The sequence below is a fragment of the Panulirus ornatus genome, chromosome 4 (assembly GCF_036320965.1).
Source record: "Panulirus ornatus isolate Po-2019 chromosome 4, ASM3632096v1, whole genome shotgun sequence".
NCBI lineage: Eukaryota > Metazoa > Arthropoda > Malacostraca > Decapoda > Palinuridae > Panulirus > Panulirus ornatus.
The window spans coordinates 87,047,534-87,074,169 of record NC_092227.1 but is presented as its reverse complement, the minus strand read 5'-3'; the positions used below and the strand labels follow the sequence as shown (position 1 = coordinate 87,074,169).

Genomic DNA, 26,636 nt, shown 5'->3' with positions numbered 1-26,636 from the left:
TTCCACAGAGCATCTCTATCAACTCTATCATATGCCTTCTCCAGATCCATAAATGCTACATACAAATCCATTTGCTTTTCTAAGTATTTCTCACATACATTCTTCAAAGCAAACACCTGATCCACACATCCTCTACCACTTCTGAAACCACACTGCTTTTCCCCAATCTGATGCTCTGTACATGCCTTCACCCTCTCAATCAATACCCTCCCATATAATTTACCAGGAATACTCAACAAACTTATACCTCTGTAATTTGAGCACTCACTCTTATCCCCTTTGCCTTTGTACAATGGCACTATGCACGCATTCCGCCAATCCTCAGGCACCTCACCATGAGTCATACATACATTAAATAACCTTACCAACCAGTCAACAATACAGTCACCCCCTTTTTTAATAAATTCCACTGCAATACCATCCAAACCTGCTGCCTTGCCGGCTTTCATCTTCCGCAAAGCTTTCACTACCTCTTCTCTGTTTACCAAATCATTTTCCCTAACCCTCTCACTTTGCACACCACCTCGACCAAAACACCCTATATCTGCCACTCTATCATCAAACACATTCAACAAACCTTCAAAATACTCACTCCATCTCCTTCTCACATCACCACTACTTGTTATCACCTCCCCATTTGCGCCCTTCACTGAAGTTCCCATTTGCTCCCTTGTCTTACGCAGTTTATTTACCTCCTTCCAGAACATCTTTTTATTCTCCCTAAAATTTAATGATACTCTCTCACCCCAACTCTCATTTGCCCTCTTTTTCACCTCTTGCACCTTTCTCTTGACCTCCTGTCTCTTTCTTTTATACATCTCCCACTCAATTGCATTTTTTCCCTGCAAAAATCGTCCAAATGCCTCTCTCTTCTCTTTCACTAATACTCTTACTTCTTCATCCCACCACTCACTACCCTTTCTAATCAACCCACCTCCCACTCTTCTCATGCCACAAGCATCTTTTGCGCAATCCATCACTGATTTCCTAAATACATCCCATTCCTCCCCCACTCCCCTTACTTCCATTGTTCTCACCTTTTTCCATTCTGTACTCAGTCTCTCCTGGTACTTCCTCACACAAGTCTCCTTCCCAAGCTCACTTACTCTCACCACCCTCTTCACCCCAACATTCACTCTTCTTTTCTGAAAACCCATACAAATCTTCACTTTAGCCTCCACAAGATAATGATCAGACATCCCTCCAGTTGCACCTCTCAGCACATTAACATCCAAAAGTCTCTCTTTCGCACGCCTGTCAATTAACACGTAATCCAATAACGCTCTCTGGCCATCTCTCCTACTTACATAAGTATACTTATGTATATCTCGCTTTTTAAACCAGGTATTCCCAATCATCAGTCCTTTTTCAGCACATAAATCTACAAGCTCTTCACCATTTCCATTTACAACACTGAACACCCCATGTATACCAATTATTCCCTCAACTGCCACATTACTCACCTTTGCATTCAAATCACCCATCACTATAACCCGGTCTCGTGCATCAAAACCACTAACACACTCATTCAGCTGCTCCCAAAACACTTGCCTCTCATGATCTTTCTTCTCATGCCCAGGTGCATATGCACCAATAATCACCCACCTCTCTCCATCAACTTTCAGTTTTACCCATATTAATCGAGAATTTACTTTCTTACACTCTATCACATACTCCCACAACTCCTGTTTCAGGAGTATTGCTACCATGAGTCATACATACATTAAATAACCTTACCAACCAGTCAATAATACAGTCACCCCCTTTTTTAATAAATTCCACTGCAATACCATCCAAACCTGCTGCCTTGCCGGCTTTCATCTTCCGCAAAGCTTTTACTACCTCTTCTCTGGTTTTGGAAATCTAAATATACTTTTTGTTCCAGTTCTGATAAATAGTATTTAATGATTACAGCCAAATTGTCAGGCAGGATCTATTGCAGATACCATGTTGGTTGTCCAATATAATATTGTGATCTAGAAATGTGAAAGTTTTATCTTGAGTTATATTTTCCATTGTTTTACCTGACAATGACGTAAAGCTAATTTGGTGGTGGTTCAAGGCACACTTTTTGTCTCCTTTTTTATGGATATGAGTAACATTTGCTAGTTTTCAGTCTTTTGGCACCTGACCATCCAATAGAGATTTGTGGAATATTTTTGATATGGATTATATCAGCTATCTCCTGACCAACTTTAAAAATCTTAGAGCTAAGTTATCTGGACCGTTGGATTTGTTAGGATTTAATTGGTCCAGGTATTTAAGTACTTCGGAGCTCTTTATTTCTCTAAGCTTCAACTCTGCTTCATCAGATCCTTGAAACATTTTCTTTGGTTACGGTATTCGAGGTGTTTCTTTATTTGTGAATACTGAGTTAAAAGAATAATTTACTGTGGTAGGCATTTCCTTGTCGGTAGTTTGTGTTGTGCTTGTTTTGTAATGGTCCAGTCCTTCTTTTTTCTGTCGTCTTTTGTCTAATGTATTTAAAGAATTCCTTAGGATTATTCATAACTTTCAAGGAAATTCTTTTTTCTTCCCTGCATTTACTCTGTCTTATGACAATCTTACACTCTGGATTTTGATTAATTTCTGGTGATTTTCATTGGTTCTCATTGATGTGAATTTCTTTTATGTTTTTTTCTTTTGGCAGGGTAATCCTTCTGTTCTCCTATTCATTCTTGATTTTGATATAATTCATAATTCATGGAATATATTTATTTTCAGTCTCGAGTAGTATGTTTCTAGAGTTATTCCACATTTCCTCTACTGTGTTAATGTCAAGAAATTTTGTCCAATGGGAACTGTGAATTTCATGTCTTCTGTTTTCAAAATTTGCTGGCCAGCAATCTGGGATCAAGAGTTTGTTGTCATTTATTTCATAATCAAAATTTATCTTTAATCTAGATTAATCATACTGTGATTGGTGTTTGAGAAATTCTCTCATACTATGCAGGAGTTGATTAAGTTTGTGTCACTGGTGAGAACAAGATCAAGAATGTTTTTACCTCTAGTTGGTCCTTTAATTAACTGTTCTAGTAAAGTGTCTTCAATCAGCTGTTAGTCTCGTTCCCTCTTGTTCACCTGTTAACGTGTTCTTGTTTATGATTGGACTGTTGAAGTCTCCTACTATTTGTAACCTCTTTACTGTTTACTATACTGTAGTTTTGATTTCATTGTATAGCATCTTATCATTGTTTTTTGCTTAGGAGTTCTCTAAATAACGCTGAGTCATAGTTTACGGTTGAACTTGTTAGTAATGTCAATATAGAGAGTCTTAAGTGTGTATGTTTACTTTGCTTTTTTTGATAGCGCTTAAATTGTTAAAAACATAGGTCAAAACTCTACCACCTACCCTGTATATGTGATCATTTGTAAATAGTTTGTATCCAGGTTTAACTCGGCAATTAAATGTTATTCAGAGAGTTTACTCACATTTCTGAGATTGCAGTAATGTTTGGTTTTTCAGTAACTGCACAGGATATAAGTTCATGGCATTTCTTAATGATCCTCCAGGCATTTGTCTACATTAAACTTATTTTCCTTGGAATAGATTTCTGGACTAAATTTGCCTTTTTTCTACCGTCGGTATGCGTGTATGTATTATCATTGTTAATGTCTGCGTGTGCAGTGGGTGAATGCATGATTGGGGTGGGACAGAGTGGTTCCAGGAGTGGTAGAAAGTATGTAGATCAGATGTGTGCTTTGAAGATATGTAAGAATTATACATGAAAAACAGAAGGATTAGTATGTGGCATTTATGGATCTAGAAAAAGCATATGTGGGGTGTTTAATGAATATATGGTGTGGGAGGAAAGGTACTTGGAGCATTGAGGAGTTTTTATCAAAAGTGTCTGATCATTATCTTGTGGAGGCTAAGGTGAAGATTTGTATGGGTTTTCAGAAAAGAAGAGTGAATGTTGGGGTGAAGAGGGTGGTGAGAGTAAGTGAGCTTGGGAAGGAGACTTGTGTGAGGAAGTACCAGGAGAGACTGAGTACAGAATGGAAAAAGGTGAGAACAATGGAAGTAAGGGGAGTGGGGGAGGAATGGGATGTACTTAGGGAATCAGTGATGGATTGCGCAAAAGATGCTTGTGGCATGAGAAGAGTGGGAGGTGGGTTGATTAGAAAGGGTAGTGAGTGGTGGGATGAAGAAGTAAGAGTATTAGTGAAAGAGAAGAGAGAGGCATTTGGACGATTTTTGCAGGGAAAAAATGAAATTGAGTGGGAGATGTATAAAAGAAAGAGACAGGAGGTCAAGAGAAAGGTGCAAGAGGTGAAAAAAAGGGCAAATGAGAGTTGGGGTGAGAGAGTATCATTAAATTTTAGGGAGAATAAAAAGATGTTCTGGAAGGAAGTAAATAAAGTGCGTAAGACAAGGGAGCAAATGGGAACTTCAGTGAAGGGCGCAAATGGGGAGGTGATAACAAGTAGTGGTGATGTGAGAAGGAGATGGAGTGAGTATTTTGAAGGTTTGTTGAATGTGTTTGATGATAGAGTGGCAGATATAGGGTGTTTTGGTTGAGGTGGTGTGCAAAGTGAGAGGGTTAGGGAAAATGATTTGGTAAACAGAGAAGAGGTAGTAAAAGCTTTGCAGAAGATGAAAGCCGGCAAGGCAGCAGGTTTGGATGGTATTGCAGTGGAATTTATTAAAAAAGGGGGTGACTGTATTGTTGACTGGTTGGTAAGGTTATTTAATGTATGTATGACTCATGGTGAGGTGCCTGAGGATTGGCGGAATGCGTGCATAGTGCCATTGTACAAAGGCAAAGGGGATAAGAGTGAGTGCTCAAATTACAGAGGTATAAGTTTGTTGAGTATTCCTGGTAAATTATATGGGAGAGTATTGATTGAGAGGGTGAAGGCATGTACAGAGCATCAGATTGGGGAAGAGCAGTGTGGTTTCAGAAGTGGTAGAGGATGTGTGGATCAGGTGTTTGCTTTGAAGAATGTATGTGAGAAATACTTAGAAAAGCAAACGGATTTGTATGTAACATTTATGGATCTGGAGAAGGCATATGATAGAGTTGATAGAGATGCTCTGTGGAAGGTATTAAGAATATATGGTGTGGGAGGCAAGTTGTTAGAAGCAGTGAAAAGTTTTTATCGAGGATGTAAGGCTTGTGTACGTGTAGGAAGAGAGGAAAGTGATTGGTTCTCAGTGAATATAGGTTTGCGGCAGGGGTGTGTGATGTCTCCATGGTTGTTTAATTTGTTTATGGATGGGGTTGTTAGGGAGGTGAATGCAAGAGTTTTGGAAAGAGGGGCAAGTATGAAGTCTGTTGTGGATGAGAGAGCTTGGGAAGTGAGTCAGTTGTTGTTCGCTGATGATACAGCGCTGGTGGCTGATTCATGTGAGAAACTGCAGAAGCTGGTGACTGAGTTTGGTAAAGTGTGTGAAAGAAGAAAGTTAAGAGTAAATGTGAATAAGAGCAAGGTTATTAGGTACAGTAGGGTTGAGGGTCAAGTCAATTGGGAGGTGAGTTTGAATGGAGAAAAACTGGAGGAAGTGAAGTGTTTTAGATATCTGGGAGTGGATCTGGCAGCAGATGGAACCATGGAAGCGGAAGTGGATCATAGGGTGGGGGAGGGGGCGAAAATTCTGGGAGCCTTGAAGAATGTGTGGAAGTCGAGAACATTGTCTTGGAAAGCAAAAATGGGTATGTTTGAAGGAATAGTGGTTCCAACAATGTTGTATGGTTGCGAGGCGTGGGCTATGGATAGAGTTGTGCGCAGGAGGATGGATGTGCTGGAAATGAGATGTTTGAGGACAATGTGTGGTGTGAGGTGGTTTGATCGAGTAAGTAACGTAAGGGTAAGAGAGATGTGTGGAAATGAAAAGAGCATGGTTGAGAGAGCAGAAGAGGGAGTTTTGAAATGGTTTGGGCACATGGAGAGAATGAGTGAGGAAAGATTGACCAAGAGGATATATGTGTCGGAGGTGGAGGGAACGAGGAGAAGAGGGAGACCAAATTGGAGGTGGAAAGATGAAGTGAAAAAGATTTTGTGTGATCGGGGCCTGAACATGCAGGAGGGTGAAAGGAGGGCAAGGAATAGAGTGAATTGGATCGATGTGGTATACCGGGGTTGACGTGCTGTCAGTGGATTGAATCAGGGCATGTGAAGCGTCTGGGGTAAACCATGGAAAGCTGTGTAGGTATGTATATTTGCGTGTGTGGACGTATGTATATACATGTGTATGGGGGTGGGTTGGGCCATTTCTTTCGTCTGTTTCCTTGCGCTACCTCGCAAATGCGGGAGACAGCGACAAAGCAAAAAAAAAAAGAAAAAAAAAAGTAACTTGTGTGTACGGGTAGGAAGACAGGAGAGAGAAATTCCAGGTGAAGGTTAGTCTGCAGCAAGGGTGTATGATATGACCCTGGCTGTTTGATTTGTTTGCAGGTGGTTGGGTGAGTGAGGTAAATGCAAGGGACTTGGAGAAGAGGGGTAAGTACAATCTGTAGGGGGAGAGGGGGGGGAGAGTGAGTCATTTGCTGTTTGCTGATGACAGCTCTGGTGGCAGATTCTTGTAGGAAACTGCCCAAGAAGGTGAACAATTGTGGGAGAATGTGTGTGTAAGGAGAAAGTTGAGAGTAGATGTGAATGAAATCAAGGTTATTTAGGTTAGCAGGGCAGAGGGACAAGTTAGTTGGGGTTTGAATGTGAAAGGAGAAAATTTGAAAGAAGTGAAACATTTTAGATACCTAGGGGTGGACACTGCAGCACTCAGAACAATGTGACAGGAAGTAAGCCATAGAATGGGTGAGAGGGCAAAGTTTCTGTGCAAATAGAGGTTGTTACATGAGAGGGAGAAAAGGTTATGTTTAGAAGAATAGTATTCCCTCAGATGTCGTATGGATATAATGCATTTGCAGATGGGGTGGATGAGTTGAAAATGAAGTGTTTGAGAAAAATATATGGTGTGAGGTTGTTTGATTGGATAATCTAGAAAAGTGTAGGTTAGTGGTTTGGTAATAAAAGATTGTGGTTGAGAGAGTTGGACAGCATGTGCTGAAATGATTTCGACATATGGAGAGAATTAGTAAGGAGAGGTTGACAAAAAGAATATATGTGTCAGAAGTAGAGGGGAAAGGATAGGGGAGACCATATGAGATGGAAGGATGGAGCAAAAAAATATTTTGAGCAGTTGGAGCCTGAACATGTCGGAAGGTTAAGAGCATGCATTGGATAGAGTGAATTGTAATGATATGGCATCCAGTGGATGACATGGTGTCAGTGGACTGACATATGTAAAGTGGCCAGAGAAACTATGGAAAGGTTTGTGGGTTTTGGTTTTGGATAAGGAGCTGTGGTTTTGATGCATTGCACCAAACAGCGAGAGAAGAGATGTCAGCGTATGTAGCCTTTCTTTGTTCCTGATGCTACGTTACTAATTGGGAAAACAGTGGATGGGCATGAAAAAATTAAAGTTTCTCCGTCTGTTTCTTGGTGCTACTTTGCTAATGAGAAACAGCGATCAAGTATATATACATAAAAGAAAAATGATAATTTTTTCACACTCGAATGCTTCCTCAAACGTTCACGAGATAGCACCAGGAAACAGAGGAAGAAAGACTTCTACACACACACACTCACACATGTTTATATTTTTTTATTACGCTTAGTCATTGTCTCCCACGTTAGCGAGGTAATGCTAGGAAACAGATGAAAGAATGGCCCAACCCACCCACATACACATGCATATACATACTTGCCCACACATGCACATATACATACCTATACACACACATATACATACACAGACATATATACGCATGTACATATTCATACTTGCTGCCTTCAGCCATTCTTGTCGCCACCCTGCCAAACATGAAATGGCACCCCCCCCCCTCCAGGTGCATGCGAGGTAGTGCTAGGAAAGGACAACAAAGGCCACATTCGCTCACACTCAGTCTCTGTCATGTGTACTGCACCAAAACCACAGCTCCCTTTCCATATCCAGGCCCCACAATACTTTCCATGGTTTACCTCAGACGCTTCACATACCCTGGTTCAATCCATTGACAGCACGTCCACCCCAGTATACCATATCATTCCAATTCACTTCATTCCTTGCTTGCCTTTCACCCTCCTGTATGTTCAGGCCCCGATCGCTCAAAATCTTTTTCACTCCATCCCTCCACCTCCAGCTTGGTCTCCCACTCCTCGTTCCCTCCACCTCTGACACACGTATTCTCTTTGTCAATCTTTCCTCTCTCATTCTCTCCATGTCACCAAACCATTTCAATACACCCTCTTCTGCTCTCTCAAACACATACATTTTATTATCACATATCTCTCTTACCTTTTCATACAATATCCCTAGGGATAGGGGAGAAAGAATATTTCCCACCCATTCCCTGTGTCGTAGAAGGCGACTAAAAGGGGAGGGAGTGGGGGGCTGGAAATCCTCCCCTCTCGTTTTTAATTTTCCTGAGGAAGGAACAGAGAATGGAGCCAAGTGAGAATACTCCCTCAAAGGCTCACTCCTCTGTTCTTAGTGCTACCTCACTGATGCAGTAAATGGTATGAAAAGTATGAAAAAAAATTTGTTCAGTGGTGTGTGTGATCTATTATTTACTGATAACCATGTGGCAAATGAAACACAATAAGTTCCCAAGTGCAATTTCGTGTAATCACATTGTCAGGGGAGATACAAGAATGAGAGAAGGCTTAGAACAGCCAGTTGATATCCAAGGAGGAGATGAAGCTAATACGCCATATGCATATATACTTACATACACCTTTATACTCATATATATTCATATTTACTCTCATTCATTGCCAGCACCTCCCAGTCATAGGAAACAACATTGCCACCCCTTTGCGTTGGCGAGATAGTGCCAGGGAACAGATGAAGAAAGGGCACATTATGATTTGTATTATTGTTGAAGCGTCTGGGGTAAACCATGGAAAGTTCTGTGGGGCCTGGATGTGGAAAGGGAGCTGTGGTTTCGGTGCATTATTACATGACAGCTAGAGACTGAGTGTGAACGAATGTGGCCTTTGTTGTCTTTTCCTATCGCTACCTCACGCACATGAGGGGGGAGGGGGTTGTTATTTCATGTGTGGCAGGGTGGCGATGGGAATGAATAAAGGCAGATAGTATGAGTTATGTACATGTGTACATATGTATATGTCTGTATGTGTATATATATGTATATGTTGAGATGTATAGGTATGTATATTTGCATGTGTGGACGTGTATGTATATGCATGTGTATGTGGGTGGGTTGGGCCATTCTTTCGTCTGTTTCCTTGCGCTACCTCACTAACGCGGGAGACAGCAAGAAAGCAAAATAAATGATATAAAAATATTATTATTATTATTATTATTGTTATTATTATTATTATTATTATTATTATTATTATTATTTTATTTTCAGACTGGATTCCTACTCACTATGGTACTGTGAAAGTGCTCCTGGTTGATGAAGGTGAGGTGGATCTTGAGGTAGGATTAGGCCAGTTATATTCCTGCCCGGCACTCATTAGACAGCACAAATCTATTTACCAACGTTTTATTTTGGCTGATGTTTACCCAGTGGATGATGAATGGTCATCAGACAGCATTTGTTTGATCAAAGCAGAACTCGAACATAAAACAGTAGATGCACTCTTCAGAGAGAATAATCAGAAAGTAATTTATATCAGTCCATTTGGTCCAGGAGGAGAACCATTTATTGCTGTTTTGTTGGCCAAGGAAAAGGCTGCAATTGAGAAATGTTTAGGCAAGCTAAGAATGAAATTCCTTCGTAAAGCTGGTGTTGATGTTGAAATACAACCTGCCTGGTCATTTATGTATTCTCAGATTAGAATGGCACCAGGTTCATGTGAAAATTGTCATGTTCTGAAAATTGATAAAGGCCCATGGAACTTTTATTTACAGTTTGAGGAGCAGAAAGCTAAACAGGAAGTAGTTGATGAAAAATTACTTCTCTTAGTCCACTTAAAGAAATTGGAAAGGATTTGCCCTAAAGAAGGTAATGCTGTGTTATGTTTTGTTAATCAGCATCCTTGTAGAGGTCTGGTCGTAAAGATAGAATCCAACCAGGATATAACTGTGTACTGTGTTGATAAAGGCTTAACAGTGCATAAATCATTTGATGATATTTGGTCACTTCCTGAAGAGTTGATAGCAATACCAGTTCTGACCTATAGATGTTGTTTGCATGGACTTCCACGGATTGAAGATGATGACGTTTCAAAAAAATTTTTTGCACTTGTTTTGGAGCGTCCCTTAGTAGGCCATGTGATTGAGTATAATGATAAACTAACCACGGTATCACTATTTTTGAGCTCTCAGTCAGTCCTGCTGATGATTATACCAGAACATTGTGAGGAGCTATATCTCCCATATAAGTGTAATGCAGTGATTTCATATGTCCATGAAGAAAATGCAATTGTTTACTTGCAGCTAACTGAAAATCAGGAAAATTTAGAGAAGATGCAGGCAAAACTTCAAGAAAGCACCTTAAGACCAGTGGAGGGCAGACTTAAAAGAGGTCTCATGTGCTTGGCTAAGTATCCTGAGGATGGCATGTGGTATCGAGCAATTGTTGTGCAGGCTAGAAATCCCCTTATAGTAAGTATAGTAGTATGTTAGTATAAATAGTAATTGTAGGTAGGCAGTAGTTGTTTGGCTGTTTGGGAGGTATGTTACTGGTGCTATCCTCCTGGGTTTTAGGAAGGTTAGAGATGTCTGTAGTGAGCCAGCACTTCAGCGGTTGTCAAGTTGCACTCCTCTGACCCGGGTAGCTGTCTATTTTTTCTGCCTCCCACACATGTACTGCTGGCTTTCTTTCCATAAACATTCAGTCTCTTCCTGTTGCACATTGCAACACTTAACTTGCACAACGCATTCTTTTTAACAAGATTTTCGTGTGATAGGTGCTATGTGCTATCATGCCTTTTGACTAAATGGTTAGAGCATTAGGTAGCAGTAGTAGGTAGAAGTATTATACAGGAGCATTAGGTAGAAGTAGTACGTAAGAAAATTAAGTGGGAGCATTAAGTAGTTGTAGATTGGAACATTCGGTAGACATTAAGTAGGGACGTTAAGTAGGAGCCTCTGAAAACACTGTGCAGGAGTTACCCTATGCTATTTGGCCTGTTAAGGGTGAGGCATTGAAGTTTAAGAAGTGGCATTTGAGTTCACCAATTATGTAGACTTTTGCCATGGCCACCCCCTTAAGGGAGTTCCCAAAGGGAACAGGCATAAGACATACAGATAGGTAACTAGAATAGTAGGTATTTTCCATGTTTATCATCTGAATTATAAGTTTATATGGTATGCAGACTAACTTTTTACCTCAGAAAGTTTTGAATTATTTCATTTTCCTTTCCATTATTCTTCAGTCAAGGCTTGACCAGAATGGAGTAACAGAATAAATTGCATCATGTATGAGTATTCAAGACATTCTTGAACTCCACATTGTCCTGTAGCAACTGATTTTTCTGTATTTGTACTATTTCCCTTGACTTTCTATAAGACATCTCTATCATACCCTATCATATGTGTTCTCCAGATCCATAAATGCCACATACCATCTGTTTCTCTCAGTATTTCTCACATTTTTCTAAAGCAAACACCATATCAACACATCTACTGAAACTGCACTGCTCCTTAATCACCCTCTTAATTATTACCCTCCCATACAGCTAACTAGGTATACTCAGCAGTCTTTTACAGGTTGAGCCTCTTTAATCCGGCAACCTTGGGACTTGGCCATTGCTGGACCACAGAAAATCGGAAAACAAATTGACCCATAAGAGAACCCCCTATGTAAATATATGCCCGACTCCCAGTCTTGCCAGATCATTCCACATACATATTGTTGTGTTATCAAAGGTAGAATAAAGCTTAAAACAGGAAATATTACAACCATTAATGCTTCCAAAGAAGGTTTTTATTACTACATCAGATGACAGCATAAGTACCCCCAGATGGAGACTACAAAATATCTTGGATAAGGGTTTTTTGTGGCATACGAAGCCAATACAAGGCAGATTCATCAGCATTATATGCTTGCTCTGGGGCTAAATTTTCTGCTGCCACTAACTGTACAAATTCATCTGCAAACTTTGTTGCAGCTTTGTGACGAGTAGTTAACACAACAAATGACCACAGGTTCATTGTTGACTTTGGTAGACTTGTGTTACTATTGTTGTTTTATTGTTATTGTCAAGGCAGCCAGCCCATGCTGCATAATCAGTCTCAGCTAGGTAGCCAGTTCATACATCCTCTTATGTCCTGTACATATTGTTGATGGTTTTTAAATAGAGAATTGGGTTTTTATTGATTCTTTTTAATACTACCTTACACTACGTGCTTCTGTGTCAGCACTACACTTTTCACCACATACACTATGAACTGAAATTCTGTCTCCCCATAAACTTTTATAGCCATCCTTGCAAATATTCATTGTCATAGTCTTGCTTTAGTTCTCAATGAAAAACACTTTTATAGCCATCCTTGTAAATATTCATTGTCATAGTCTAGCTTTAGTTCTCATTGAAAAACACTTTTATAGCCATCCTTGGAAATATTCATTGTCATAGTCTAGCTTTAGTTCTCAATGAAAAACTGGCTTGCTTGGTAAGCATCTTCCCAGAAATGCTTACACCTTCATTCTGTAGCTTAAACCACTTTAAAAGTGCACTATCTAATTCAGTACTCCTGGCACCTTTAAAAGTTTTCCAAAACTTTAAAGTTTTGTAGCTTTCATTTTTAGCAAAAAACTGAATATAAGAAATTAAGAGGACTTAATTAGCTTGGCTGCAGTGTAAACAGATTTTGGTGCCTTATCGCTGCTAACCATGCCGCTTTGGTGGCAGCTTCACCAATTAATGATGGCAAATTCAAAACATGCTGGACCATGGGAGTTACCAGGCCGTAGAGCTCTGGATTAGAAAGGTACAACCTTTACCTCTGTAGTTTGAACACTAACCTTTATTCCTCTTGCCTTTATACACTGGCACTATACCTTCATTCCACCAATCCTCAGGCACCACTTTATGATTCATATATACAATGAAAATCCTTACTGAGCAATCAACAACATGTTCACTCTCCTTCTTAATAGGTCCAGATGCAGTACTGTCTGTGCCGGCTTCCTTGGCACACACATGCACACACACACACACACACACACACACACACACACACACACACACACACACATGTGAATCAGGTGTTTGCTTTAAAGAATGTGTGTACGAGAAATACTTTGAGAAAGATAGATTTGTGTGTGGCATTAATGGATATGGAGAAAGCATATGATAGGGTCGATAGAGATGTATTATGACAGGTCTTAATAAACGATGTGGGAGGGAAGCTCCTAGAAGCGGTGAAGTTTTTTTTTCATCGTGGATGTAAGAAAGTTGAATGATATGTTTAGGGAAAATAAGAAATTGAACTGGAAGAATGTGAAGAAAGAAATGGGTAGATGTGACAGTAGAAATGTTCATCGAAGAAGTAGGAAAGGGAGTTGCTGAGTCAAAAGAAGGTGAAAGGAAGATGGAAAGAGTATTTTGAAGAACTGACGAATGTAGAATAAAGTCAGGCAACAGTTGTTACATGCATAGGTAAGGAGGACGGAAGGAAGAGGATACAAGTGCAAGGGCCTATTGCAAGAAATGTGGTAAAAATGGGCAATAATGAGCCACCTGGAGTGGATGGGATTACAGCTGAAATGCTGAAGTGTGGTGGAGAAAATGTGATAAACAGGATGGATTTGATAGGTAAATTAGCATGGAAATGAGATGTTTTGCCTGAGGATTCGATGAAAGGTATTATTGTTCCTTTATTCAAAGGAGAAAGTGTTAAGGATGTATCTAGTAATTATATGGGAATAAGGCTATTAAGTATACCAGGAAAAGTGTTTATTGATTGCTTGATGGAAGGGACTGAATCCAGAATAACTGAGGAGCAAGGGGGTTGTAGGAGTGGTAGGGGAGGTATGGATCAGAGTTTTGTGGTAAAGATGACCTTGGAAAAGTATCACCTTCCATGGATTTGGAGAAATTGTGCAACAGAGTTGAATGGAATGCATTATGGGATCTGTTAGGATATATTGGTTAGGGATGACATGGATGGTGTGAAAGCCCTTATAGAGTAGTAAATGCATGTGTAAGAGTGGATGAATGGTTGAGCTGTTGGATTTCACCATGGCTTTTAAAGAATATATACGGATGGAGTGATAAGGGAAGTGAAAGCAAAACTAGGAAAATGGGGTTGCAGAGATTGAGATGTGGTGGCTAGTGACAAGCCTGTTTTCTGGGTGAAGAGGAAATGCAGATGGTTGTAATTGTGTTTTATGTGTGTAAGTGTTGGTGATTGAAGGTAAATTTGAGTAAAAGTAATGGTGTTTGAAAGGAAACATAATGAAAGTGTAGATTTTGCAAAACTCTATAGAGTGAAAGAAGAAAGTGTTCGACTTTGTTACAGACATAGGTAGAGAAAGTCTGGAAGAGATAAGAGAAATTAAGTATTAGGAGCCATCGAAGGTAAGTTTGGTAATATGGGAGGAAAGATAAGGGAGGGAGCAGTACACGTTCCCTTAATAGAATTTACTCTCAACTTTCTCCTTTCATACACTTTTCCAAACTCAGTCACCAACTTCTGCGGTTTCTCACTTGAATCAGCCATCAGTGCTGTATCATTGGCAAACAGCAACTGACTAACTTCTCAGGCCCTCTCTTCCCAATCAGACTGCATAGTTGCCCCTCTCTCCCAGACTCTTGCAATTACCTCCCGAACCACTCCATCCATAAACAAACTGAACAACCATAGAGACATCACACATCCCTGCTGCAGACTGATCTTCACTGGGAGCCAGGCACTCTCTCTCCCTTCACGTACACATGCCTTACATCCTTGATAAAAACTTTTCACTGCTTGCAGCTTACCTTCCACACTATATACCCTTAAGACCTTCCACAAAGCATCTCTATCAACCTTCTCTTGATCCATAAATGCCAAATCCATCTGTTTTTTGCCAAATATTTTGCATAAACATTCTTCAAAGCAAACACCTGATCCAACATCCTCTTTCACTTCTGAAACCACACTGTCCCTCCCCAGTCTGATGCTCTGAACATGCTTTCACCCTCTCAGTTGATACCCTCCCATACAGTTTTCCAGGAATACTCACCAAACATGCCTTTGCAGTTTGAACACTCACTTTTATCCCCTTTGCCTTTGTATAATGGTGTTATACATGCTTTCCACCGATCCTCAGGCACTTAACCATGATCCATGCATACAATGAGTATCCTTACCAACCAATCAACAACACATTCACCCCCTTTCTTGATAAATTCAACTGCAGTACTATCTAAACCTGCTGCCTTGCCTGATTCATCTTCTGCAAGGCTTTCACCACTTCTTCTCTCTTAACTAAACCATCCTCCCTGAACCTCTTTTTGCACACCACCCCAACTAAAACGCCATTCATCTGCCACTCTTATCATCAAACACACACGGCAAACCTTCAAAATACTCGCCCCATCTCCTTCTCACTTCATCACTACCTGTTATCACTTTCCCCATTGTCCCCTTCACTGGTTCCCATTTGTTCTCTTGTCTTTTGCACATTATTTACCTCCTTCCAAAACATCTTTGTATTCTCCCTAAAGTTTAATGATACTCTCTCACCCCAACTCTCATTTGCCCTCTTTTTTGTTTGTATGACATCTTTTTTATATATTTATGGTAAACAGAGAAGAGGTAGTAAAAGCTTTGCGGAAGATGAAAGCCGGCAAGGCAGCGGGTTTGGATGCTATTGCAGTGGAATTTATTAAAAAAGGGGTGACTGTATTGTTGACTGGCTGGTAAGGTTATTTAATGTATGTATGACTCATGGTGAGATGCCTGAGGATTGGCGGAATGCTTGCATAGTGCCATTGTACAAAGGCAATGGGGATAAAAGTGAGTGCTCAGATTACAGAGGTATAAGTTTGTTGAGTATTCCTGGTAAATTATATTGGAGGGTATTGATTGAGAGGGTGAAGGCATGTACAGAGCATCAGATTGGGGAAGAGCTGTGTGGTTTCAGAAGTGGTAGAGGATGTGTGGATCAGGAGTTTGCTTTGAAGAATGTATGTGAGAAATATTTAGAAAAGCAAATGGATTTGTATGTAGCATTTATGGATCTGGAGAAGGCGTATGATAGAGTTGATAGAGATACTGTGTGGAAGGTATTAAGAATGTATGGTGTGGGAGGCAAGTTGTTAGAAGCAGTGAAAAATTTTTATTGAGGATGTAAGGCATGTGTATGTGTAGGAAGAGAGAAAAGTGATTGGTTCTCAGTGAATGTAGTTTTGCGGCAGGGGTGTTTGATGTCTCCATAGTTGTTTAATTTGTTTATGGATGGGGTTGTTAGGGAGGTGAATGCAAGAGTTTTGGAAAGAGGGGCAAGTATGCAGAGAGAGCTTAGGAAGTGAGTCAGTTGTTGTTTGCTGATGATACAGCGCTGGTGGCTGATTTGTGTGAGAAACTGCAGAAGCTGGTGACTGAGGTTGGTAAAGTGTGAGAAAGAAGAAAGCTGATAGTAAATGTGAATAAGAGCAAGGTTATTAGGTACAGTAGGGTTGAGGGACAAGTCAATTAGGAGGTAAGTTTGAATGGAAAAAACTGGAGGAAGTGAAGTGTTTTAGATATCTGGGAGTGGATTTGGCAGTGTATGGAACCATGGAAGCAGAAGTGAATCGTAGGGTGGGGGAGGGGGCGAAAGTTCTGGGAGCTTTGAAGAATGTGTGGAAGTTGAGAACGTTATCTCAGAAAGCAAAAATGGGTATGTTTAAAGGAATAGTGGTTCCAACAATGTTATATGGTTGCAAGGCGTGGGCTGTAGATAGAGTTGTGCGGAGGAGGGTGGACGTGCTGGAAATGAGATGTTTGAGGACTATGTGGTGTGAGGTGGTTTGATCGAGTAAGTAATTATAGGGTAAGAGAGATGTGTGGTAATAAAAAGCGTGTGGTTGAGAGAGCAGAAGAGGGTGTTTTGAAATGGTTTGGTCATAGGGAGAGAATGAGTGAGGAAAGATTGACCAAGAGGATATATGTGTCAGAGCTGGAGGGAACGAGGAGAAGTGGGAGACCAAATTGGAGGTGGAAAGATGGAGTGAAAAAGATTTTGAGTGATTGGAGCCTGAACATGCAGGCGAGTTAAAGGCTTGCAAGGAATAGAGTGAATTGGAACGATGTGGTATAACGAGGTCGACTTGCTGTCAATAGATTGAACCAGGGCATGTGAAGCGTCTGGGGTAAACCATGGAAAGTTCCTTGGGGCCTGGATGTGGAAAGGGAGCTGTGGTTTTGGTGCATTAGTACATGACAGCTAGAGACTGAGTGTGAACGAATGGGGCCTTTGTTGTCTTTTCCTAGTGCACATGTGGGGGGAGGGGGTTGTTTTTTCATGTGTGGCGGGGTGGCAATGGGAATGAATAAAGGCAGACAGTATGAATTATGTACATGTGTATATGTCTGTGTGTGTAAATATATGTATACGTTGAGATGTATAGGTATGTATATTTGCATGTGTGGACGTGGGTGGGTTGGGCCATTCTTTCGTCTGTTTCCTTGCGCTACCGGGAGACAGCGTCAAACCAAAATGAATGAAAAAAATATTATTATACTTTGTCACTGTCTCCCGTGTTAGCGAGGTAGCGCAAGGAAACAGACGAAAGAATGGCCCAACTCACCCACACACACACATGTATATACATACATGCCAACACACTCACATATACACACCCATACATTTCAACGCATACATACATATACATACACAGACATGTACATATATACTCAAGTACATATTCATACTTGTTGCATTCATCTATTCCTGTCACCATCCCACCACACATGAGATGGCACCCCTCTCTAGCTGTTATGTAATGCACCAAAACCATAGCTCCCTTTCCACATCCAGGCCCAACAAAACTTTCCATGGTTTACCGCAGATGCTTTACATGCCCTGGTTCAATCCATTGACAGCACGTCGACCCCGGTATACCACATCGTTCCAATTCACTCTATTCCTTACATGCCTTTCACCCTCGTGTATTTTTAGGCCCTGATTGCTCAAAATCTTTTTCACTCCATCCTTCCACCTCCAGTTTGGTCTCCCACTTCTCATTCCCTCCACCTCTGACACATATATCCTCTTTGTCAATCTTTCTTCACTTTAATACTCTTTTGTAAGACTGATTTCCTTTCAGGTTTATTATGTTGATTATGGGAATGAAGCAGCAGTATCATTAGAGTGTGTAAAACACCTGGATGGCAGTTTAATCAAGGATCTCCCCGCTCAGGCTATTCCATGTGTACTGAATGATGTTAATATGAAACCTCTTATGTATGATGATATTGATAAGGTAATGTAAAAGTTTTTTTGTGTTGTGATGTTGAGGTGCAAGATATGTGAATGTTAGAATATGTTTCATATTAATGTTCAGATGTATTTTTATGTTAAGCAGAAGTGTTTTTGCAAGCAATTGATATGTACTTCCTCTTTGTACTGTAATAACACCACGATTCTTTCCTTTTCTATTATGTATTGTCTGAATGGGTCATTTTCCACTATTTTGCCATCATGGCAGAATCATGTCATTGGTTCTCTTATGTAAATATTGTCATGTCCATTTTACCAGGCTTTACTTTCAATTCTCCTATAGAGGTTTTTAGTCATCCAGGGTAGCAGAAGGCTGACGGGTGTGATGCTAGTAGGTTTAGCCCGAAAGCCAAATAGTCAAGAGTTTCCACATCTCAAAAGGACTCTCTTCCATTTTTAGTAATAATGGTGGGATATATGGTTGTAGTTCCTGTACATGTATAAGAATTCTTAGGGATTATTCAGGTTGCAGAAATATATAAAGACAGTATCTAACAGTGCTTCATCCTTTTGCAGACTGCTTTATGATGTTTAATTTCACCTCCAATGTTGGGTCCCAATGTTCCTAAGGTGTGCCAAAATTGCATCTCTTTTATTCATCTTTTATGTAATGAGGCTTAATAAAAGACCGAAATTAAGACGAAAAGCTAGTTAGCAAAGGAAAGAGCCAGCACAAACTTTTACAAAGGAGTGTAGTTTATTCTACGGAGGAGCACGGTATTTCCACAGTTTGGAAGTATGGGTTATCATTTCCATATCGAAGATGTAGCTTTTTGAAGCACATTCCTAAGTTGGACATCCATAACTCAGAGACAGTTTGTGCTTACAAGGTACTTAACAAACCTTTCCCTTAAAACTTTGCAACTCTAATAAAAGGATTTTTAATAAGATGAATACTGTAATAGAAATAAGATTATGGTTCTTCCAATCATGATCTTATTTTATTACAGTATTTCATCTCTAAGGAGGCAGATGTAGTGTATGCGTAGTGGAGGATACGGTGATGAAAAAGAGGTCATGTGTGTTGGAAGATTAGTCATAAGAGTATGGAACTTATGGCATTTGTTTATTTATTTCTTAAGATTGTTAAGGATGGGAAAAAAATGGTTGGCATCACCTGGATCATCCGAATGAAAGCCTATCGAGTCCTAATGCAGTCCTTTGAAACCCCTTCATAGAAAATTTCAGCTTGTGGATGTGAAGAGAGCTGTACTTTGTTTCAATAAGTCACATAGTTGAAAAGTTGTGCATAATTGGAGGAATTGGGGCTGGGGGGAAGGCATGAAGTAAAAGCAATTAACAGCCTGATAGCTTCAAAGTTAGGAGACTCAAGATCCATTAGACAAGGAATAGGTGTAGTAGGAGACTCAAGATCCATAAGACAAGGAATAGATGTAGTAGGCACAAAAGCATTAGGTACAAATGATAGTATTTGGATGACTGATATTGTAGAAAAGATTTGGCCATAGTATTTTGAAATTAGATTTGGAAATTAGATCGTGTGGAAAAGAATCGGCCTTGAACATGGGTTTTGAAAAGGAGGAGGTCAGGAAGAAGTAAACAGGTGGTTTTCAAAATGGGGGAAGGTTAGGTTTAAGACCATGAATGTTGGAGAAATAGATAAAGAGCTGGACCTTTGAACTGTGTCACTTCTTTCTTCTTATTTATTATATCCTTCTTCTTTTCTCTCACAAACTGATGCATTTCATAAGTTGCTCAAAACAGTTAGGGTTATTATACTGTATCCATATGGCCTGCTGGTGGACAGCTGTGTTCTTGTAATGGTGGTTGTAAGGGGAGTCAAGGAAAGCAGTTTTTCTTTAGGTGCCATCCTGGTATTAGCAGTGACCCCTGTGGGCTACTAATGGGATGAAAAGTGTGCTATGTATTTGAATGGAGTTGAGAAAAGCCAGCAAAGCAGTTGTTGGCTGCAATTCAAGGGTTACTTTATTTGTCCTTAGGTCACATGTATTTGAGTTTTTTGGCCTGCTGCTGTCAGAGGTAATTTTGGAACCTAACCATTTGAAATAGGATTTTTTTGTACTGGGCCATCACAGACAAAGCACGTTGATTAGATTTTTTTGGTAGATCCTAAGGGTATGCTTTAAAACAGCTTTGTTTCTTGCTAAGACCTTTATGCACTTTCGTATAACTTATTAAGATATAGTGCAGAAGACAGGCTATCTTCTTGACAAGGGAAAGCAGTTATAATCCTTGCCCAATATTCGACTTTGTTTCTCTGTTAAGCCATTCAAAAGGTTCTTAGAGCTTATCTTATAGAACTCTCAGTTAAAGAGATCAGTACTAATTGATCTTTTCATTTCTAGGGTAAATGTGTTGTGGAGATCATGAGTTTGAATATTACTCCATCTTAAAAGTAGTAGTTATAAAGGACTTTTGTTTCTTCCCTGATCCATTGAGGAAAAGCTTTCAAGCATGTTAGTCCTGTTGGAATGGTGAAACAAAGGTGCTGCTGAAGACATGACACTGAGTGTATTTACAAACAAGCAAGATACACAAGTAAGATTAATGAGACATGAGGGAGCTTGTTGACTGCAAGATTAGTGAGAGACGAGGGAGCATGTTGGCTGCCTGAAAACTTATAGACTGCCAACAGAGCACATGACGCTTGTTCAAAACAAAAGGGTGACGAATGTAAGACAACACATATTACATATAGGGATACATAAGACATAGTATGATACATAAGGATACATAACATAAACTTCCTCCATGTCCCTCCTGTACATGTAGGGATACGTGAGAATAGTATGATACAAAAGGATAAATAACGTAAACTTCCTCCATCTCCCTCCCAGGGTAGTCCGAACTGGGGAGAACTCGAATATCCAGATGTTTCACAGGCTTGTCCATGGTTATTACAACTGGGTGATATGGAAGGCAGGGAAAAATTACCTGCTTATCTTCCACATAAGCTGTTGTCATCCCTTTGTCACTAGCATGTGAGGAGAAAGCAGATGGGTTTGGGACAGTAGTGCTGATTGGCAAGGTCACGGGGTTGGTGGTAAGGGGAATGTGATGTGGCCTCAGGAAATGGTGATTGCTCCAACATAGTTTTACGTAATTTTGTTGTTCTGTATGTGTTGGGCTGTATAGCCTGAGTATTGTGAAACAAGCACATGTTGCCGGCTTAGGCTGTGGGGTCAAGGAGGGTGTGCAGTTATGCATGAACCAGTGTGACATACCAAAGGCGACCATGAAGTGACTCACATTATGTCAGCTCTCACTTATGTCAGAGTAAAGTTTAGCGATGACTTGTGTTTCTTGTTCTCAATTTTTAGCCAATTACAGTCGAGATGTGGGCCTGCCCAGGTGATGTCAGTATCTCGTTTGCATATATCTCTTTGTCATCCAATCAGAACTGTTCCTGCTAATCATTTCTCCCTATAAAATACCCTGAAAGGTGCTGTGTTGTTGATTTTTACAAGCTGATGGTCCCAGTGAGTAGTATAATGTTTTCTTGTCCATAATTTGTAGCTACTTGTTGTAGTGTATTGCATTTATTGTTAACTTAAGTGGTCTGTATTCTCCTGTGTGTAAATGTAATAGTATTATCATTCCTTTGATTGTGTTTGTACAGAGGAAGGGATTTCTTGGTTTGAAAATTGATTGCATTATGTTTAACTTTTTGTGCCCTGTAAATGATTATTCCCTTTAGTATCATTCCATGGAAGCGGAAGTGAGTCACAGGGTGGGGGAGGGGGCGAAGGTTCTGGGAGCATTGAAGAATGTGTGGAATGCAAGAACGTTATCTCAGAGAGCAAAAATGGTATGTTTGAAGGAATAGTGGTTCTAACAATATTATATGGTTGTGAGGCATAGGCTATAGATAGGGTTGTGTAGAGAAGGGTGGATGTGTTAGAAATGGTATGTCTGAGGATAGTATATACGTAGTGTGAGGTGGTTTGATCGAGTAAGTAATGAAAGGGTAAGAGAGATGTGTGGTGATAAAAAGAATGTGGTTGAGAGAGCAGAAGAGGGTGTATTAAAATGGTTTGGTCACATGGAGAGAATGAGTGAGGAAAGATTCACAAAGAAGATATATGTGTCAGAGGTGGAGGGAACGAGGAGAAGTGGGAGACCAAATTGGAGGTGGAAGGATGGAGTGAAAAAGATTTTGAGTGATATGGGCCTGAACATACAGGAGGGTGAGAGGCGTGCGAGGAATAGAGTGAATTGGAACAATGTGGTATAGGAGAGTGGACGTGCTTTCAATGGATTTAGCCAGGGCTTGGAAAGTTTTGGGGGCCTGGATGTGGAAAGGGAGCTGTGGTTTCGGTGCGGTACACATGACAGCTAGAGACTGAGTGTGAACGAATGTGGCCTTTGTTGTCTTCTCCTAGCACTATCTTGCACACACACGGGGGAGGGGGTGCTGTTTTTCATGTGTGGCGGGATGGCGACGGGAATGAATGAAGGCAGCAAGTATGAATATGTACATGTGTATATATGTTATGTCTAGTGTATGTATAAGTGTGTATACGTTGAAATGTATAGGTATGTATATGTGCATGTGTGGGCATTTATGTGTATAAATGTGTATGTTGGTGGGTTGGCCCATTCTGCCATCTGTTTCCTTGTGCTACCTCACTAACGTGTGAGACAGCGACTAAGTATGATAAATAAATAAATTAGTTTTTATTAGTTTAATTTCATATAATGTTGGTGTGGTTTTGTCCATGTTGCGTAACAATACTCTACCACTGGAGAGCTTGATGTTTTATTCCCGGTGGTTACCGTTACCTACGATTGTCCCTGCTGTGTCTCTGCTTCGTTACAGAATTTTGTATGTGGAGAGGTTCACCAAGCCTTAGAGGGCGCCAAGAGCTGGCAGTACTGTTATAGCTTACCTCCACATTGTGCAGTGTGATCTGTTGTGCATCACACTCATCCACTGTGTGAGTGCTGACATGGCTGTATGAAGTAGGTGACTGAGGAGTATCTGAGCAGGCATCTGGCCATGTATGTGTGTGTGTGTGTGTGTGTGTGTGTGTGTGTGTGTGTGTGTGTGTGTGTGGGGTGGGGGGGGATCTCCATTAGTCCTTGGTTGAAGTCTTAATCATCCAGACTGTCATCATTGATGGTCTTGATGATGAGGTGCTTCACACAGGCCTCAGCATGACCATTAACTTGTGGGTAAGATGGTGATGAGATGTGGTGAGTCATGCCCCAATGCTTGAGAATGATACAAAATTCAGAGCTGGAGAACTGAAGTCTACCATATGAGTGGAGACAGACAAGTATGCTCACTTTAACAAAGAAGCTAAGGAGAAGCTTGATAGTGTTGCATGATGTGGCATTCCTTCCTTACTCACTAACACATGGCCATTTGGTGGTGGGAGGGGGTGGCTGCAACAATACTTCCACTGCTCTGGCTATCATGTAGCTGCTTAAGAAGTAGGGGATATCAGCCTCTATCTCGAGGGCTGCCATAGTGGATCATCCACAGGTGCACTTGAAAGCACATTAAGGATTGCATCCTCTTTTCCCTCATGCCACTCTGTCTTAAAGGAAAACTGTGTTGTTGTCTCCTTTAGACGCTGGATACATGGGTTCTCCACAGGCTCCAGTGTATGGTAATTTAAAATGGACACTTCCAGTTTGTAATCGATGAGGAGATCAAAGTGTGGCAGATCTAGCAGATAAAGGCAGCACTTTTTTCATGGCCTGCCAAGCAGAGGTCCCACGATCTTAAAAAAAAGATGCAAAGCTGCTATGAGTTCCAGTTCAGTTGGCATATCTTTTCTCCACATTGCAAAGAAAAGGCACCAGTTGCCTCTTGTCACTGTGGCACTGAAGGAGGGCACATACTACATCTTTCAGATGCAAGGAAGGGCAGAATCTAATCGGGCAGGAACTGGAATTGAGGGCTTTGTTCACTTGAATGACATTTGGTGGTTGGGGGTCCACACAAAATCATTCATGGGGCTATGAAGGGAGTGGAGAGTGTCTGCCGCTGTTGCTATGCTCGTGGTGAAGTCTGTTAGCTGGTTCATGGGACCTATTAATGACCTGAGGTACGTGATGTTGGTGGTGATGGGGAAACCCACACTCGTATTCACCTTACCTGGATCTGCAGTTGGACCCTTGACTGTGATGCTATACCCACTGAACTTAGCAGACTAGTTGGCTCACAAAAACTTGCTGTGGTTCATGGTTATTCCATGGTTGGAACATCATTGAAGGATCTCCTGGACATGTTGAAAGTGCACTCTGTAGGTTGAGTCCCAGATGAGCATGTCATCCATGACCTTGGTTCAGTTGTTGATGCCTTTGAGTGCGATGTCGCCTCGTCTGCAAAATTTGGCCCCTATGGACACAAATCCCTTGGGGCATGTAGAAACTTGTAATGTCATCATGGAGTTATGAAGGTGGTGAACAACTGTGCCTCCCCTGCTTGTGGAAGCTGTCAGTATCTCAGTATCACATCCATTGTGGTAGAATATTTAGAGCCAGGATGACCTCCATGAAAACTTGGTAGTTTGAGGTAGTGCCTTTTCCACATAACTATGGGTTTTCAGCAGCAGTTTTTGCCCTGTCACTTTAAGAGAAAAAAAGCAATTTCATTTAAAAGGAGAATGCCCAAGACAAGTGCTTAAGTTCCTAGCATCTTTAAGAAAGTAAAGTAACAAAGTCATCAAAGTATTTGAAGGTAGTGTCTCAGCACTGGGGAGCAGGTAGGAAAATTGGACTGAGGTTATATGATTTATTGTGAAGATTGAAAAATAGACTATGGTTGCCATATATAGCCATTGGCCAGTATGTGCATAAGTACGTATATGGGTGTATATTTGTTTATTATACTTTGTCGCTGTCTCCCGCGTTAGCAAGGTAGCGCAAGGAAACAGACGAAAAAATGGCCCAACCCACCCACGTACACATGTATATATATACACGCCCACACACGCACATATACATGCCTATACATTTCAACGTATACATACATATACATACACAGACAAATACATATATACACATGTACATATTCATACTTGCTGCCCTCAGCCATTCCTGTCGCCACCCCGCCACACATGAAATGGCGCCCCCCCTCACCCAGCACGTGTGCGAGGTAGCGCTAGGAAAAGACAACAAAGGCCACAATTGTTCACACTCAGTCTCTACCTGTCATGTGTAATGCACCAAAACCACAGCTCCTTTCCATATCTAGGCCCCACAGAACTTCCCATGGTTTACCCCAGACACTTCACATGCCCTGGTTCAATCCATTGTCAGCACATTGACCCCGGCATACCACATTTTTCCAATTCACTCTATTGCTTGCACGCCTTTCACCCTCCTGCATGTTCAGGCCCCGATCGCTCAAAATTCTTTTCACTCCATCCTTCCACCTCCAATTTGGTCTCCCACTTCTCCTTGTTCCCTTTACCTCTGACACATATATCCTCTTTGTCAATCTTTCCTCACTCATTCTCTCCATGTGACTAAGCCATTTCAATACACCCTCTTCTGCTCTGTCAACCACACCCTTTTTATTACCACACATCTCTCTTACCCTTTCATTGCTTACTTGATCAAACCACCTCGCACTTCATATTGTCCTCAAACATCTCATTTCCAACACATCTACCCTCCTCCGCACAACCCATCTATAGCCCACTCCTTGCAGCCATATAACATTGTTGGAACCACTATTTCTTCAAACATACCCATTTTTGCTTTCCAAGATAATGTTCTCACCTTCCATACATTCTTCAATGCTCCCAGAACCTTCGCCCCCTCCCCCACCCTGTGACTCACTTCCGCTTCCATGATTCCATCTACTGTTAAATCCACTCCCAGATATCTAAATCACTTCACTTCCTTCAGTTTTTCCCCATTCAGACTTACCTCCCAATTGACTTGTCCCTCAACCCTACTGTACCTAATAACCTTGCTCTTATTCACATTTACTCTCAGCTTTCTTCTTTCACACACTACCAATCTGTCACCAGCTTCTGCAGTTTCTTACCCGAATCAGCCACCAGTGCTGTATCATCAGCGAACAACAAATGACTTGCTTCCCAGGCTCTCATCCACAACAGACTGCATACTTTCCCCTCTCTCCAAAACTCTAGCAGTCACTTCCCTAACAACCCCATCCATAAACAAAGTAAACAACCATGGAGACATCATGCACCCCTGCCGCAAACTGACATTCACTAGGAATCAGTCACTTTTCTCTCTTGCTTCTTGTACACATGCCTTACATCCTTGATAAAA

The 26,636-nt window shown here is 40.9% G+C and overlaps 1 protein-coding gene across 3 annotated transcripts in view; it reads left to right on the top strand.

Moving 5' to 3' along the window:
• The window catches only part of LOC139746135 (uncharacterized), a 216,196-nt gene that overhangs the window by 14,495 nt on the left and 175,065 nt on the right, over positions 1–26,636 (top strand). For 2 of the 3 annotated variants that reach the window (XM_071657004.1, XM_071656995.1), the window contains exons 3-4: positions 9,384–10,582; positions 18,223–18,378. In XM_071657004.1, the coding sequence (XP_071513105.1) occupies positions 9,384–10,582; positions 18,223–18,378 (1,355 nt within the window). The remainder of the gene's footprint in view (positions 1–9,383; positions 10,583–18,222; positions 18,379–26,636) is intronic. The other variant, XM_071657011.1, reaches the window with a different exon arrangement.